The sequence below is a fragment of the Hippoglossus hippoglossus genome, chromosome 3 (assembly GCF_009819705.1).
Source record: "Hippoglossus hippoglossus isolate fHipHip1 chromosome 3, fHipHip1.pri, whole genome shotgun sequence".
NCBI lineage: Eukaryota > Metazoa > Chordata > Actinopteri > Pleuronectiformes > Pleuronectidae > Hippoglossus > Hippoglossus hippoglossus.
In genome coordinates, this window is record NC_047153.1 from 6,924,970 (window position 1) to 6,939,660 (window position 14,691).

Here is a 14,691-nt window from a genome sequence, read left to right on the forward strand (position 1 = left end):
AATGGGTTCCTTCTAATCTCACTACACTTCATAGTGCTGTGGCCGCTTGGATGAGCAATATATCATAGCACATGTACACACACACACACACACACACACACACACACACACACACACACACACACACACACACACACACACACACACACACACACACACACACACACACACACACACACACACACACACACACACACACACACACAAATGCCCTTGAGCTCTGCACACGCCAAGCCTGAGCATACACTTCGTTCAGAAAGAGGGTACCAAATAATTTGCAACCACTGTACTATAGTGTACACACACACACACACACGATCAATTGGACCCACAGTTTGTGCAAAATGTTGACTACACAACCAATTTATGTGTTGTGTCGGCTAAATCTGATACAAAATCTCTCCATGCACTTTCCACACATATTTGCATGCACATGCACCTTTTTGCAGACACAAACACAAACACACATTTTATGCATGTATTCATGTCTCCAGCTGAGAGTAACACCGCTGCAGCTTTGATGTGGCAGCAGGCGACGGCACAAAAGACAAGCAGGCTGATGAAAGTGGCTGGTCTGTGTGAATTATTCCTCTGGTTGTCAATATGCTCCACTATGAGACGGTGCGCACACTACAAGGGTAGAAGGGTACGGGTAAATATACATGTCATTGCCATGAAGCAATTATTAGGCAAAATTAGATCAGTAATTACAGGCTTGAAAATAAAGTGGGAGTTCTTTATTAGTGCAGCCACTTGCTATTCAACAAATAAGAGGAGAGAGACATTAATGAGAGTGGACAGCAGAGAGATGGGAGGAAAACTGAGGGGAACTTCTCTTTCAAGACCTGAGCTGAACAAGTATGTTTCTCTGTCTTAGTCGAATACCAGCTTCTATTAAAACGATGCACTGGATCATTTGCATTTAAGTTAAGATACATATGATTAAATTAATTGTTTTGTGTAAATCTGGTCATATATTATTATTATCTGATATTACATATGGATATTGATCCAAATCAAGAAAAACTTACAAAAGGTTATTCTCGTCATTTGAGGCTCCAGGTTTGTATTCTCCTTAAACACAATTCTGTGTCTTTGTATGAAAGCAGTTTCTACATAGGCAATAAATATTATATCCATTTGTTCAGTCAACAATGTACATTTTTATGACTTCATCCCAGTATTAATTCAAACCAATGCCCACCAAGGAAAATTGCTGAGAGTTTGTTCTGTGGATTATTGAGAAAAACCAGGACACCAATTCTAGAATTAGAGATTACTATATATATATATTTTTTAAAGATACATAATACAAACATATTTTTGTAACGTGGGTGATGATACGACTCTTTAAGAAAATATTATCTGGTAAAACTGTAACTTGTGACCAGCTTTGCTCTTTTGTAAAATGTTATCTTTCTGTCGATGCCATGATTTTCAAGGCCACTCTCGTTCGAGTCTTTGTCAGGTTACTGTCCCTTTATGTTTTCACCTTTATGTTTAAAATTCATTCAGGTTAAATCTGTTGACCTTTTAATTGTTCAACTTAATGTTCATCGAGTCTCATGAGGCTCAAATACTTATTCAAGCCTTTCTCAGCCACGTTTATGTGGGACAGAAACCACACACATACCTCAAGCTACAGGAATATTAATGATCCATTCACAGGAGCCTATTACTCATTCAGCCATTACAGCAACTTCCAAATCCCCAGTGGACAAGTCACATGTACACACATCACAATCATAGAAAACATCTGTATCTACAACGGGCAATGCTAACTTTAGTAAGTGAGACAGTTCTGATGAAAAATACAGAATTGAATTATTCACTAAATAAGATCAGTGTTCAGCTCAATAATTCAGTTTTTTTAATGCTCATTCACTTTGAATGGGGTGACGTCATTCGTTGCTGAACTGCATCGTGGTTCGGTGGCGTCGCTCGTGCTGCATATGGCAGAAGTGGCCGAGGCACCAGCCAAATTCAAGGAGAAATTTCAGAAATGCTTTAACTATCCCATCTGGCATCAACAATCCCACCACAAAGTCACCGAGACCACATATTCGTCCCTGTTCTTGATGTTTGATGTGAACATTAACTGCAGTTCATGGCTCGAACCTCCATAACTTTATGCCTTGCACCCCTGTCACATGAATACATGAACACAGAGGTGTACACGTGTTCCTAATAAAGTGCTTGATGAGTGTATATCCTTGCTCCGGTGCAGTCCTCAACCTTTACAATCTCTGAGTGACTTCATCTTTCAGAGCAGTGCTCATCCTCCTGTCTCTTCCTCCAAATCGCAGCATTAGCTGGGACAGTGAACTGGTGCTGGCTTGCCAGGGACAAAAGAGTGTTCTCTCGCCTCAAGGGGAGACGGCAAAGGGCAGAGGAAAAATAGTTTTGAGTGATGCCTCTGTCTCGCTGACTAATGAACAGTTCAGCCCAGGTCAATCCATTACAACCAAAAGCATTTAATTATTAATTAGGGCCGATCCATAGGCAGTTAAGGACAAGTGACATTATATGTTAAATGTGTGATATGGCTGGTGAAGGGGTTATCAGAGGAGCCGGTTTACGCTGGAGAGGAAGTGTTGCAGCATTTTTGCAATTAGTTTATGTCAGCAAAGAACTTCGGTAAAAAAGAAAGAGGAGGGTGTGTATTGATGTAAGCAGACCCGAGACAAAATACATCCATATGTAAAGAAACGGAAAAACTCTTAAGGCTAGGCCCGGGTTGTGTATCGCACAGTAGCCTGTGGCAAGTGGGAGAATCAAGTGAGACTGCATGTGTGTCGGGAAAAACAAGAGCATTTAAAAACCAGACGTTACCTTTGTAAAATCAATATAGGGGGTGATAAAAACACCAGAACCCAAAGTAGTCAAATAAGACAGTAACGTGCCACTGCTCCGTGTATGAGACATGTACACCTGGTGCAGTCATGAGAATAGTCCTGGCTTTGGTCGTCTCTTTGAAATATACAGACTTCAGAGCTTTGTTTGTGTGTACGTGTGTGTGTGTGTGTGTGTCATTCATGACAGGTCCAACCTCTGCAGTAATGTGTGTGTGCATATGTGTGTTGCCTGAGGCAGTTGCATAGGGTGAAGGGTTGAGTGAATGGGGAGCAAAGCCGCCTGACTGGTTTGCTTCATTAGGAAACAAAATATAAGCTTTCCGGGCCATTAGGACTGACTTTAGATGCAAAAGCACATAAGACGACGACTCACCTCATCAACGATGCATTGCAGTAACTGGAGAGGCTGGAAGAGGAGAGACACAGGGAGATTAAAAAAAAACAACAAGCGAGCGAGCCAACATGAAATTTCTTTGCAATGGGGAAAATTGAGTGGGATAAAAAAAGTATCTACTTAGATTAATGGAATGCAGTGAGCTCAGGCAAAGCCATCCTTCACCTCCTGAATGTTTTTATTATTCCATAATGGCACCTAATGTAATACCAGCAGTTTAAGCAGGAGCTAATATTTCATTGCAGAAATGCAATTTCAGTATTTTTTTTTTTTTCAAATGAAGGAGCCAACCAAGAGTAACTGACGATACAGTGTGGGAGACCTGCGTTTCCTTTCACTCCGTTTTAATGCAGTAAAACTTACCATTAAAGATCCTTGGTTTTTCTGAATCTGTAGGGCAACAAAGAGAAGAAGAGACGAGCCCACATGTAATTAGTGCGTCATAATCAAGATGATACACTTGGACACATTATGATCACTAGGAGAAAATTATTGTTTTTCTGTTGGCAATTTGTGAGTGTGCATTAAGATCATTTACATAATGAAAATACACACATTTTAATGGCCCTGCTCTCATTTGTGGAAAATGGGCTAAAAGATCCACTAATGCTAATTTTCCGAGTGGTACTTTCCTGCCCTCCAGGTTATCAAGATGCACAGGGTAACTGTTACAGAACAATGTGAGCAAGGTTCGCAAAGAGAATGCTTACTGTGTCTATTTCACAGGTAAAACACTCTCACGTAATTCCAGGAATCCTTTTCTATCTGTCTATATGTATATCTTAAGAAACGAGGTGTAATTTGGACACACGATTCAGTCAATATCAATTAGAACAGAAAAACAGACGGGTTTAGAACGAGCACTGTGCTGGTGATGAAAGCTATTATTTTTGGACAAGGTGAAACGGGAAAGTGGTTTAAGAGAAGATGTTCATAGAAAAAACAAATTGACTCAATATATCTTGAGTTGGAAATCAGGGGAAACAAAGAACAATGTTCAAATCAAAAATTCCCAGTTTTTTCTACAGTCACAACTAAAACATGGAAAGACTGAAGAACACACGTTAGATGAGGAACTTCTACTTAAGACACTGCCTCAGAGATAATATCTTCAAAAGGCGCTGCTGGGAAACTACAAACAACATTTAGCTTTGGATTTTAAAACCTCCAGGTCGGAATCCACCAGGACAAAACAAATTTAATTTTAGACCCAAATGTAAAACTTCATCATACAGACTAAATGAAATAAGGCCCTAAAAAACTAGGCTCAGCTAAATGACAAAGAATGTTTGGTAAATAAATAGCTCATTTCTCCGGGTCTTTTGACAGTGCATTAGAGCACTTATTGATTCACTCAATTAAATACAGGTTTTCACTCTCTGTAAATACCAAGAGACTCCTAAACTGCCTCTATATCCAGTTTTGCCTGATTCAGACACATTAAAGGCAACTATGGAAAACTAATTTGTTCAGAAATAATTACTAGGACAAAATTGCATGCTGCTCCAGGGGTTGAAATTGGATAGTGGGAGACTAACTTATTCAAGCATAATTGAGCACTTATTCTTCTTATACTAGGTGGCTTGACCACATAGCAAAAAGAGATGTTTGATAATCCCTCTGCATCTTTTAACAGAGTCTCTCATCACTGTGGGCTGATTAGACATCTCATTATCAGTTAGTCCAGAGGGTAAACATTGTTTAATACAACATTTATACTTAAACAAGAATTTCTAATAAGGCATTTCTTTTTCAAATGCTCTTCTGATATCTGATTTAAGAGGAACAAACACATTGATGCGCTGTTATAGGGTTTGTTTGTATCTTTAAAGGACTGTGTATGAGTGTTTGTACATCACCAAATTACTGTAGTTGTGTGTAACATCAACTCCTTCTTCCTCTTAACCTGTTAACAGCCACTCCAGCGGCTTTGTGTCAATTTCTGAGAAACATGAAGCTTTTTTTGGTGATATAAAAATATCACAGCGAGCTCAGCATGAAAATAAGAAGCAACAAAATCTGTTTTTAGATGTCAAATGATTTCTTTTACTTTTCTGGAGGAACTCAATAAACACTTCTAAGAGATGCTCAAGGATTTAAAAGCCTTCATGGGTAATAAATCTGAAAACTCGATATAAAAACCATCAGTCTCAACAAGCATGTTTTGGTTATGAGACTCTGCCCCAACAGTGAGAACTTCATGAAGACGGAAAGTGCTGAGGTTCTTTTCCCTGTTCCCTTTATTCATCATGAGCTCAACAACAACTACTGCATTTCACTCTGTTAACCTGAGATTTACTTCTCTGGAATCAAAGGCCTTTAAAAATCATGCGATGACAGAAGCTCTTTTCTGATCTCCTCCAAACTGAAAACCTTTCATCCTTGATCCAAAGCTTCAATAACACTCAGATTCAGCAAGTGGAACATTTAGACCGACATCATCTGCTCTATCAAGTGTAGATCAAAATATATTTAATCCTACAACTCGCAGGTTGCACTGGAGGAAGCAGATGCAAGGTGTGCGTTGTGTAGAAATGGTGCATTGTTTGAATATGATTTGGTGACAATAATGCTGCTTTCAGACAAGCACTGAATATAAATATCTCAGGATGAAAAGGAGAAGCCATTCAAGAAGAAGACGCCGGTGAAGATGTCAACTTGGAAAGACAAAGATTTGAGAGCTTGTAGATGTGGTTAAAACAAAACAATCAGCCTCCTGCTCTACCTGGATGCAAGCCCTCACCAGATATGTTCCTGTTGTGGTGAACACGTCTGACCTGGACAATCCTCTACTGTGTGTTTACAACACATATACAGTACATACTATGGTTCAAGTTCTCTTCCATTTCATCTGAGAGGAATAAATCGAAACGTTTCTGCATCCACTACACATCACTGTGTATTACACTGTGTAATGGAAGCTCCTCAAACGTGCTAAAAAAAAACTGACTTGGTATTTCATCCAGAAATTCATTCAAATTTGAGAAAATGTGACAAAACGGAGAGAAAGAAAAAACAACCACAGAGCAAACAAAAGGACAACAAATCAATCAGGAGCAATAGCGCTGGCGGCTGTATACACATCACATCAGGTCTGGTGTCTTCAAAGACTTTCAGAGCGAGCCGTGAAAAAACTCCATTAACTCCTGACAAAGAATACAAATGAATCCCGACATGTGGTGAAGTGGAATTAAAGAGACCATCTCTAATCATGACAAACATGAGGTGATGACTCCACTGTGTACACACACACACACATACAAAAGAATGAATGAGAGATGATGCATCAACAAATCCACAAATTAAAGCCATTGGCAAGCATTCACACTTCCCCAGAATTTAAAGGGTCTAGTCTACATTGGAGATGCCACTGATTCTGTGCCACACTCTCCCTTTCAACAACTTCTCCCTCAGTCCGTACGGAAATGTTCTCTGTGAAGTGTAGCAGGGGGTTTTGCACAGACAGCTGTGCCAGCGTCTGCAAAAATGACAGCTAAGGCCCGAGGACTTTGGCTGGCTGCGCCTGACGAGCTGGATCCGAGCACTGTCGGCACACCGCTCTGCTACAGCCTGCAGGTGAACTGTCTTCAGCACCATATGGAGTAAGGGGAAAATTAACACTGAGATGAGTAAAATTGTATGACAGTGGAGAGCCGAAACTAAAACGGGAGAAGTGCTTCTAATATTTCGGCCACCCCCAATTTAAGTCAATGAGGGGTAGATCGCCATTCATTTACAAAACAAATTAAAATAAATGGGTGAATGAAGGCCCAAGGCTGCAAGCACACCTTTGCTCCCTCGCACAAATGTTTGCTTTTCATCGCGGTTTAAGAATTACTAATCAATTAATCAACACAGAAACTAAGTGAAGAGCTCGATCACGACTGTACTCTGCCTCACAGATGGTTGTTTACCAAGGAAGGACGCAGCCATGTGCTGAATCAACTCTTGTAAAAAGACTGGGTTTCTCTCAGCACCTGATAGAGAACACTAAACACATGAAACTGAAATAAACATAAAAACACAGATGACCTAAAAGAAAAAAACAAAACACTGTTGGGATATTAAAAGCCTCACATGACATCAAACTCCAACATTGAGTAGATTGGTTTCCTCTTTACCAGGAAGAATAATTGGCTCACTGAAAATAAGCAGCCACTGAGGCAATCCCTGAGCAAAGAGTACAGTGGTTACATCAGACTCTTCTTCTGTAATCAACCGCAATCAACTTTTATTTGACAGAAGGAGCAGTTCAAGTGTTGCACTCATTAAGCCTGTGGTAGAATTATCTTATGTGTCAACACACGAAACATATAGAATTTAAAACGTTTTTTTTGTTGCTAATCAAACGAAACAAAGTCAGAAATTGCAGCTAGTGGGGATGTCACATTAATCGATACCATAATATAGTATAAAATAAAAATCCCAACTTTTAAGTGACATAATGAAGGTTTTCAAAGTTAGATTTCAACACAATCACTCCGTAGTTTTGAGAATAGACTCTTTATGAGATCAAATCTTCCTCTTAACGTTTCGTGGCCAGGAGGTAACCTGAGGTAACCAGATTCAGAAAGCTCAGCTAGGGATTGGGGAGATAAACCCATCTTAAAGGCCTAATTAAGAGTTGATGGGATTGGGAAGTCACTTCTGTGGTCGGCAATTACATTTGAGCAGGATTTTAACTTTGTGTAATGGAGGGAAAAAATATAAACCCAAATCCTTTTAAACATTTAAAGTTTTATAATGATGCTTAAAGATTTTGTACTTAATTTATGTCACTGAGTTATTTACTGACTGAATTCATTTGATGTACAATGCATCTTTGAAAATGATTTGTGAGGTCGACAAATTTTAGTAACTAACCGTGAATTAGTGCCTCATGTAATGGTGAGAGCAAAATGTCCAAATATTTTTGACAACGTCCAAAGTTTGGAATCATCAGAAAATTTCATGACAGAAATAATTTACTAGTGAAATTGTTTTTTTGATTAAATCTTATTTTCACTATTAATAATACCACATTTAAAAAATAAAAAAATCATAAACACTGTGGATAAATCACTGAGGACATTTTTACTAAAACTAAAAGTCATTTCCTGCAAGAAGAATCAACACAGGCTCCTTTTTGAGTCTGGATATTTAGGTAGAGAGATTTATAAATGAAAATAACTCACCTGTGGATAGGGGAACATGCCTAGTGCCAACTGTGAGAAAGAAAAGAGTAAGTGTTACAAAATACTATAAAATAATTTTTTTAAACATGAAAGTACTATCAATCCCTGATAATATATTGCACCACATGATAACAAGACAAGAAACAATGGCCTCAGAGTTGAGGCAACACTGTGGAATTTCATGTGTGGCTACGGATTTGACTACATTAGACTACACAGGTTCTCCTGATACAGAAACCACCCTGTGTATACAATATAAGTACACGTGCATTATTGTAGACGTGTCTTCCTTCGCTGGTGTCTTACTGTAGATGCAGCAGGAAAATGCTGCTAAAGCCACTGATGCGTGCAGAATTTGAGACTTTCAGTCTTTGAGGTAAGCTTAGTGCCCACCCGCTGATAACACTACCTCATCAAACAACATCAGCTATTAGTTAATAACCCCCCCACGATCACCACCTGCAGGGAACAAAATAAAGGGATGAAGAGAAGGAGGGCAGGATTGTAGGATAGTTGTATGTAATGAGTGTGTGTCTGTTACTCTGGCTGAGGGGGGCTGGGCGACAGCTCTCCCTGACATTTGGTAATTCACTTGGGGTGGACATTTTTCATCATGGTCAAGGGCAGCTTATTGGCAACATTAAGTTATTAAAATGTCAAAACACTCACCGTCCTTCCTTGAACATAAATAGACCAACTGGTAGGCTAAAGATCAATCCACATTGAGTGGGACTTCCAAGACGTTTCATTTAGCTTAATGCACACATTCACAGCTAGAACTAAAGAGAAGGGGGCCAGGAGGTCCACTCCTATAAAACTCTATCTTTATCACGCGGAGATTGTGTCAATAATTTTGACGTGGCTCCTTTTGTGTGAACTCATCCATTATTGTTATAATTGTAATGATATAACATTATTGACAAACAAAGGCGAGGCAGAAGCCCACATCATCTGTTATACTGCGGAGGGAGAGCTGTGGACAGGGACAGATGGAGAATCAATAGTGTCAGTGGGAGGACAAGAGACCAGGGAAGTGTAATACTGAAATTAAAATGTGATTCGAAAAACGCAGGGTGTCAGTCAAGCATTCGATCAACACTATGGGGAGAGATGAACAGATACTGACGCACACATGGACACACCAACACACTTATGCTGCCCTAACCCTAATGAGCATCAGCCACCAGACGTACAATGTGATCTACTGGATGTATTTTAACTGCCTGAGATCAAACTGTGCAAAATAAAAATTAAATAAACTAGAACTACAATTTAGTCTCCTCTCCAAAAATGTGCCAATCGTACCTCCATGAACGAGATTCCCAAACTCCACACATCTGCGTGAATACCATACTGTTCTCCTGATATCCTCTCCGGCTGTGGAGCAAGAGGAAAAAGAAACATCAGAACAGGACAGTCAGAGACTCAGACTCCTTTAATAACTTATTTTCTCTCTAGTACAACTTTAAAACGGTTTAAGACTGAGATTAATGGGTAACTCACTGCCATGTATGCGTTAGTTCCTACATACGTCTTGGCGATAGAATTCACCAACTGCAAGTGGAATTGAAAAACAGTGAATAATTAAGCTGCATGTTAATAGACATTCAGAAATATTCAGGCAACCTTAAGCAAACAACCCTGATAAATAACGTTTAAGACTCATTATGTCACTGCTCTGTGTTAGGGAATAAAAAAAAAAAGAAGGTGGGGGCTAAAACTAACTTACATTACCTAAATGTATTGACATGTCAGGTTGATATTTTGGGCTGCAACCCCCCGCACAAGGGAATAGGAGTAAGACAAGGAGACATTAGTGTGTGTGTGTGTGTGTGTGTGTGTGTGTGTGTGTGTGTGTGTGTGTGTGTGTGTGTGTGTGTGTGTGTGTGTGTGTGTGTGTGTGTGTGTGAGAACACAATGGCACATGCCATCAATGACAGGACTGTGATAATGAGAGTCTGTTCCCTTATGGCTGTTTTTAAATGCCCTACAAAGTGTGAGAGAGGGAGGGAGAGTGTTTAGGTTTGAAATAGAGATAAACAATACTGAGTTAAAATAGCACGTACGCATACACACGCACACAGGGTGTAAAATTCACCTTGAAGCTTCCATGCAAGTGAAGGTAAAAAATGAATAACAATTTGCGTAAGGGGGGATGGTGGGTGGTGTGTGTGTGTGTGTTGAAAAGGAAGAGTGTCCTCAGGGTGGATGTTTTGGGGTACGCTGAAGGTCTGTCCCTGATGATTACATTACAAACACACATTGCCCCCCCGACGCGCGCGCACACACACACGCACACACACACACACACACACACACACACACACACAATGACTAAGCTATTGTCTGCCACCAACGCGGTCCCCACATCTACTGAATACATATCAATGAGGCTTTGCCGTTGTGTGTGCGGGTCATAATTATAACAAGGTTTTTTTTTGGAGGCTGCAGAACAATGGAGGTGGGTGGGGAGTTAATGTGATAGGAAGACCCCTGGGATAGTGCTCATGCTTAGAGTTGAAAATGAATGTGGTGATTGACAGATTGACCATATGCACACAGAGCCCCACACGCACCGCACACGTCTGTGGAGAAGCATCCATTGACAATGGTTTTTCTTCTCTCTTTCATATTCCATCCTTTCTCTCGTCTTTCTCTCAACCAAAGTCACACAAACAAATCAGTTTACCTGTGTGCTGACACCAAAGTCACAGAGCTTGACTTGTCCTCGGGTGTTCACCAGCATATTGGACGGCTTGACATCTGCGGAGACAAACTGCTTGATAGAACTGCGACATCAGCACTCTGCAGCCTGTCTTTATCTACTCTGCTCTTTCTTTCTTTTTTGTAAATAACAAGCCAACGTGCAACACCTTACTCACCCCTGTGAAGTATCTTCAGGCTCCACAGATACGTCAGGCCTTTGACTACCTAGAGGCACAGGTGACAAAACAATATATTACAGTAATTTCATACATTCAATAACATTCAACCAGCACACTTAGATGAATAATTAACAAACGTGGTTAATGTGGCTGATTACCTCCACTCAACATGTTTCTACTTTACTTTAAGACAGATACATTTTACTTGGGAACATAAATGGCCTTGACCTTTATCTAGAATAAACATAAATTTGATTTTAGTCTACCGTCATTTGCACTGTTTCACCTGTGTGTTAAATGTTGTATTGTTTCCCTCAGATTGGCAGTCAGGACTAATGCTGCCCTTTTCATACATGAGGGCCACTGCGTGATTCCAAACTGATTTATCTTCCTATGAAATTCTGTAAACTGGAATTGAAATGTTCGTCAGTTTTGAAACTTCACATTTAGAAGGAAACTGAGTCGATTTACTTGTTTAAAATAGACTTGCAGAGAGTTATGGTATCGTGGCTGCTCTGGTCTACACTTGTTTTAGACAGCGCTATTAAAGAATGGGCTATAGAGTCAGAGTTGTTCTGGAAAATGAGGACAGGCACAAATATGCAAATGTTCCAGCGGCGCTCCTTTGTCTCATGTTCACTTATAATCTGTGCAAGCGACAGGAGGAAGAAAACATTTGCTTCCTGTGCAAATCGCAGCTCGGCTTCGCGTTGGAGTTCAGCTTTGGTGAACTTGACCCTCATTCACGTATGTGTGACCGGGCCCTTAGACTGATGGCTTCCATCAGCAGAGGAACCTGCTTGTGCTTCTGGCCATGGTTTCATGGACGGGATATCAGGGGGAAGTCAAGGTCTAAAGAGAGTGGCTGTTCTGGTGAACATAGGTTTACATCTCTGCTATTTAAGTGAGCTTGGGTGGTCGATGTACTAAGACTACACAAAATGTTGTGTCGATTTGTCTTTCTACAGGATCAAGACAGGAGCTACGAGTTTGGACCTTGGTATTGAGAAAGTCTCCTTTGCATTGAAATTATTTCTACCAGTGAAGACGTCTTCTTGCTGCCTCGCCCTGGAAAAGTAAAGTGTGCAACAGGGAGGAGACACCAGGTGGATTTATTATTTTGGGTGGGAGAGGAAGGAGACTTTCATCTTTGTGCAGCCCTAACAAGTCTCCTGCTGGCTCCACCCGCCTGGATAAATCATTGTATCTTTTTTCAACATTACTCATTTCCAAATATTTTTATGCTGCTTTGTGTTGGTAATGTTTTTTTCCAAGGGATTTGAAAGCTGATTCTAGCCTCTCGTCTCCTGTCATCCATCCCTGATGCAAAACAACCTCTGAGATAAAATTAAGAAAACACAAAAGCTCTGTGAAGTCTTGCTGCCTCAAAAGGTGCGAGTGCAACAACTGATGTGTGCAGCTTCACTCACTCACCCTCTTGGGTGCCTATCCTTCTGTGATAATTAACAACTGTGACAGTGGAAAGGAGGGAAAGCTGTGAATTAAAAATAACACTGACTAAATAGCTGTCATTGCTTGATTACGGACAAAGTTAAAGGGGGGAGAAAGAGAGGAGGAGGTGAAGACAGGAGAAGGGTAATGAGTGTGGAAAGGAGACGTGCATCTATCAACTTCAAGGCCGTTCAAATCAAAATGCTAGTTTTATCTGAGTAGAAAAGGAGGGAGAGAGGAAGAGTGGGGAGGATGAGGGGAACACACGGACTTTGTCCATCATTTCATCCAGTAGAGGCTAATTGAAAATTTCACACTTCTCTCTTCTTTTATGTCATTAATAAAATTTGTATTTTTCTCCTTCAGAATAGTTTTGCATCCGACATATGAACAGGTCATAGTGAAAACTGGACCATCAAACTATGAAAATTTAAATAATAATGAATGTTTTTGTAAATATCAGAAGACAAATATCAGAAGACACCTCTTTATTAAAAACCTTTTAACTCAGTCATCAAACCACTAATCTGGAGTACTAGTATTTGTTGAGAACTTACTGCCACTGCGATCCTCCCCAGCACATGCTCTGGAATTCTTTTGTACACATCCAGAGAACCACCTGTAAAAGACACATTACTCATTAAAACACTATCATGACATAGCTTTGCAATTTTTTTTTAAGTTATTGCCTAAAAGCCTTTTTGTCATGGCACAAAGCTGAATGCATGTTAGCCATGCAGGTTGTAACACTACACACACAAAAAAAAAAACTGGATCCAGCTGTATAGTAGGTCAACAAAAATTTCCTACAACTGTATACGCACTTGGGACATTCATTTTTTTTATATATTTCATAGCTAGAGGTTAAGACAACCACCCATTGGGGGAGAAAGAACCCATTAAATTTTGCAGCAGATCAGGACCAAGAGGCGGCTGCAGGATTTTATTTTTTTTTTATTTTCTTGAACATTGCGAGGTGTGTTTTTTGGACATTTTCACTCATCTCCCAGTGAATAATTCATGGATCTTGATGAAAAAAGAGACATATTGGGATGACTGATATCTAAAAGTGTGTAAAATTTGGTGCAGATCCAGACTAAATTCTGGATCGATCGATGTTGTTCATGAAATAGTTATTGGGCCTTGGGTCCTCTTCCAAGTGCTCTTCTAGTTATAATTCTATTTGCTGACAAATTCATTGCATTTGTTTGTCATATCAGTAAAAGAAGAAATAAGATGATGAATTGATTTATTTATGTTTCTTTTTGCCGTTCAATTGTAATTTATTATTTGTAATGACCAAGTACAACTGAAAAAGTTGCATAAAGTCTGAGTGTGCTCAGAGGTTAGACAGACTTTGCTGACAAGCTGGCGCAAATGTGTGAAACAAGGGAATCGCTCCATTAACACACACTCGGACAAACACACACACCTAAAAACACGAACAGTCCCCCATCTCTCACCAGTCTGTGCACACACATACAAACGCACCTACAAATGCACTTAAGTCAAGATTTATCACGCCCTTGTAGCTTTTAGCACACAGCCATGCTAAGCAGCTCAGAGAGATAAGATGTTCTCCTGATCTGCAGAAGTGTAAATGGATACGCAGCAGAGAGACAGAGGGCTGTTCCCAAAAGTCACTTCTGCACAGCTGTGGTTAGCAAAGAAAAAAAAGAGCATATGATCTAGTGGCATAAGCTGAAGAGAAACTTACCGTCCATAAACTCGGTGCATATGGATATCCTGTTCTCAACAAAAAAGGCACTGAAGAAAGTGATGATGTAAGGTGAATCACACTGCGGTCAAGAGAAGAGACAATGTGATAATTAAAGCCTTTTCAGAAAATATGATCCATGATACAAAATAACTGGTTTATAAATTATCCTCTTTGTGAATTTGAGCAAGATGCAACAGAAGCAATGAATTCT

The 14,691-nt window shown here is 39.9% G+C and overlaps 1 protein-coding gene across 2 annotated transcripts in view; it reads right to left on the reverse strand.

Annotated features, from left to right (window-relative positions):
• The window catches only part of map2k5 (mitogen-activated protein kinase kinase 5), a 55,058-nt gene that overhangs the window by 21,671 nt on the left and 18,696 nt on the right, over window positions 1–14,691 (reverse strand). For both annotated transcript variants that reach the window (XM_034576465.1, XM_034576473.1), the window contains exons 11-19: window positions 14,478–14,559; window positions 13,318–13,379; window positions 11,306–11,354; window positions 11,113–11,186; window positions 9,927–9,977; window positions 9,729–9,800; window positions 8,424–8,453; window positions 3,613–3,639; window positions 3,229–3,261 (exon numbers count right to left, since the gene is read on the reverse strand). In XM_034576465.1, coding sequence (XP_034432356.1) covers window positions 3,229–3,261; window positions 3,613–3,639; window positions 8,424–8,453; window positions 9,729–9,800; window positions 9,927–9,977; window positions 11,113–11,186; window positions 11,306–11,354; window positions 13,318–13,379; window positions 14,478–14,559 — 480 coding nt within the window. The remainder of the gene's footprint in view (window positions 1–3,228; window positions 3,262–3,612; window positions 3,640–8,423; window positions 8,454–9,728; window positions 9,801–9,926; window positions 9,978–11,112; window positions 11,187–11,305; window positions 11,355–13,317; window positions 13,380–14,477; window positions 14,560–14,691) is intronic.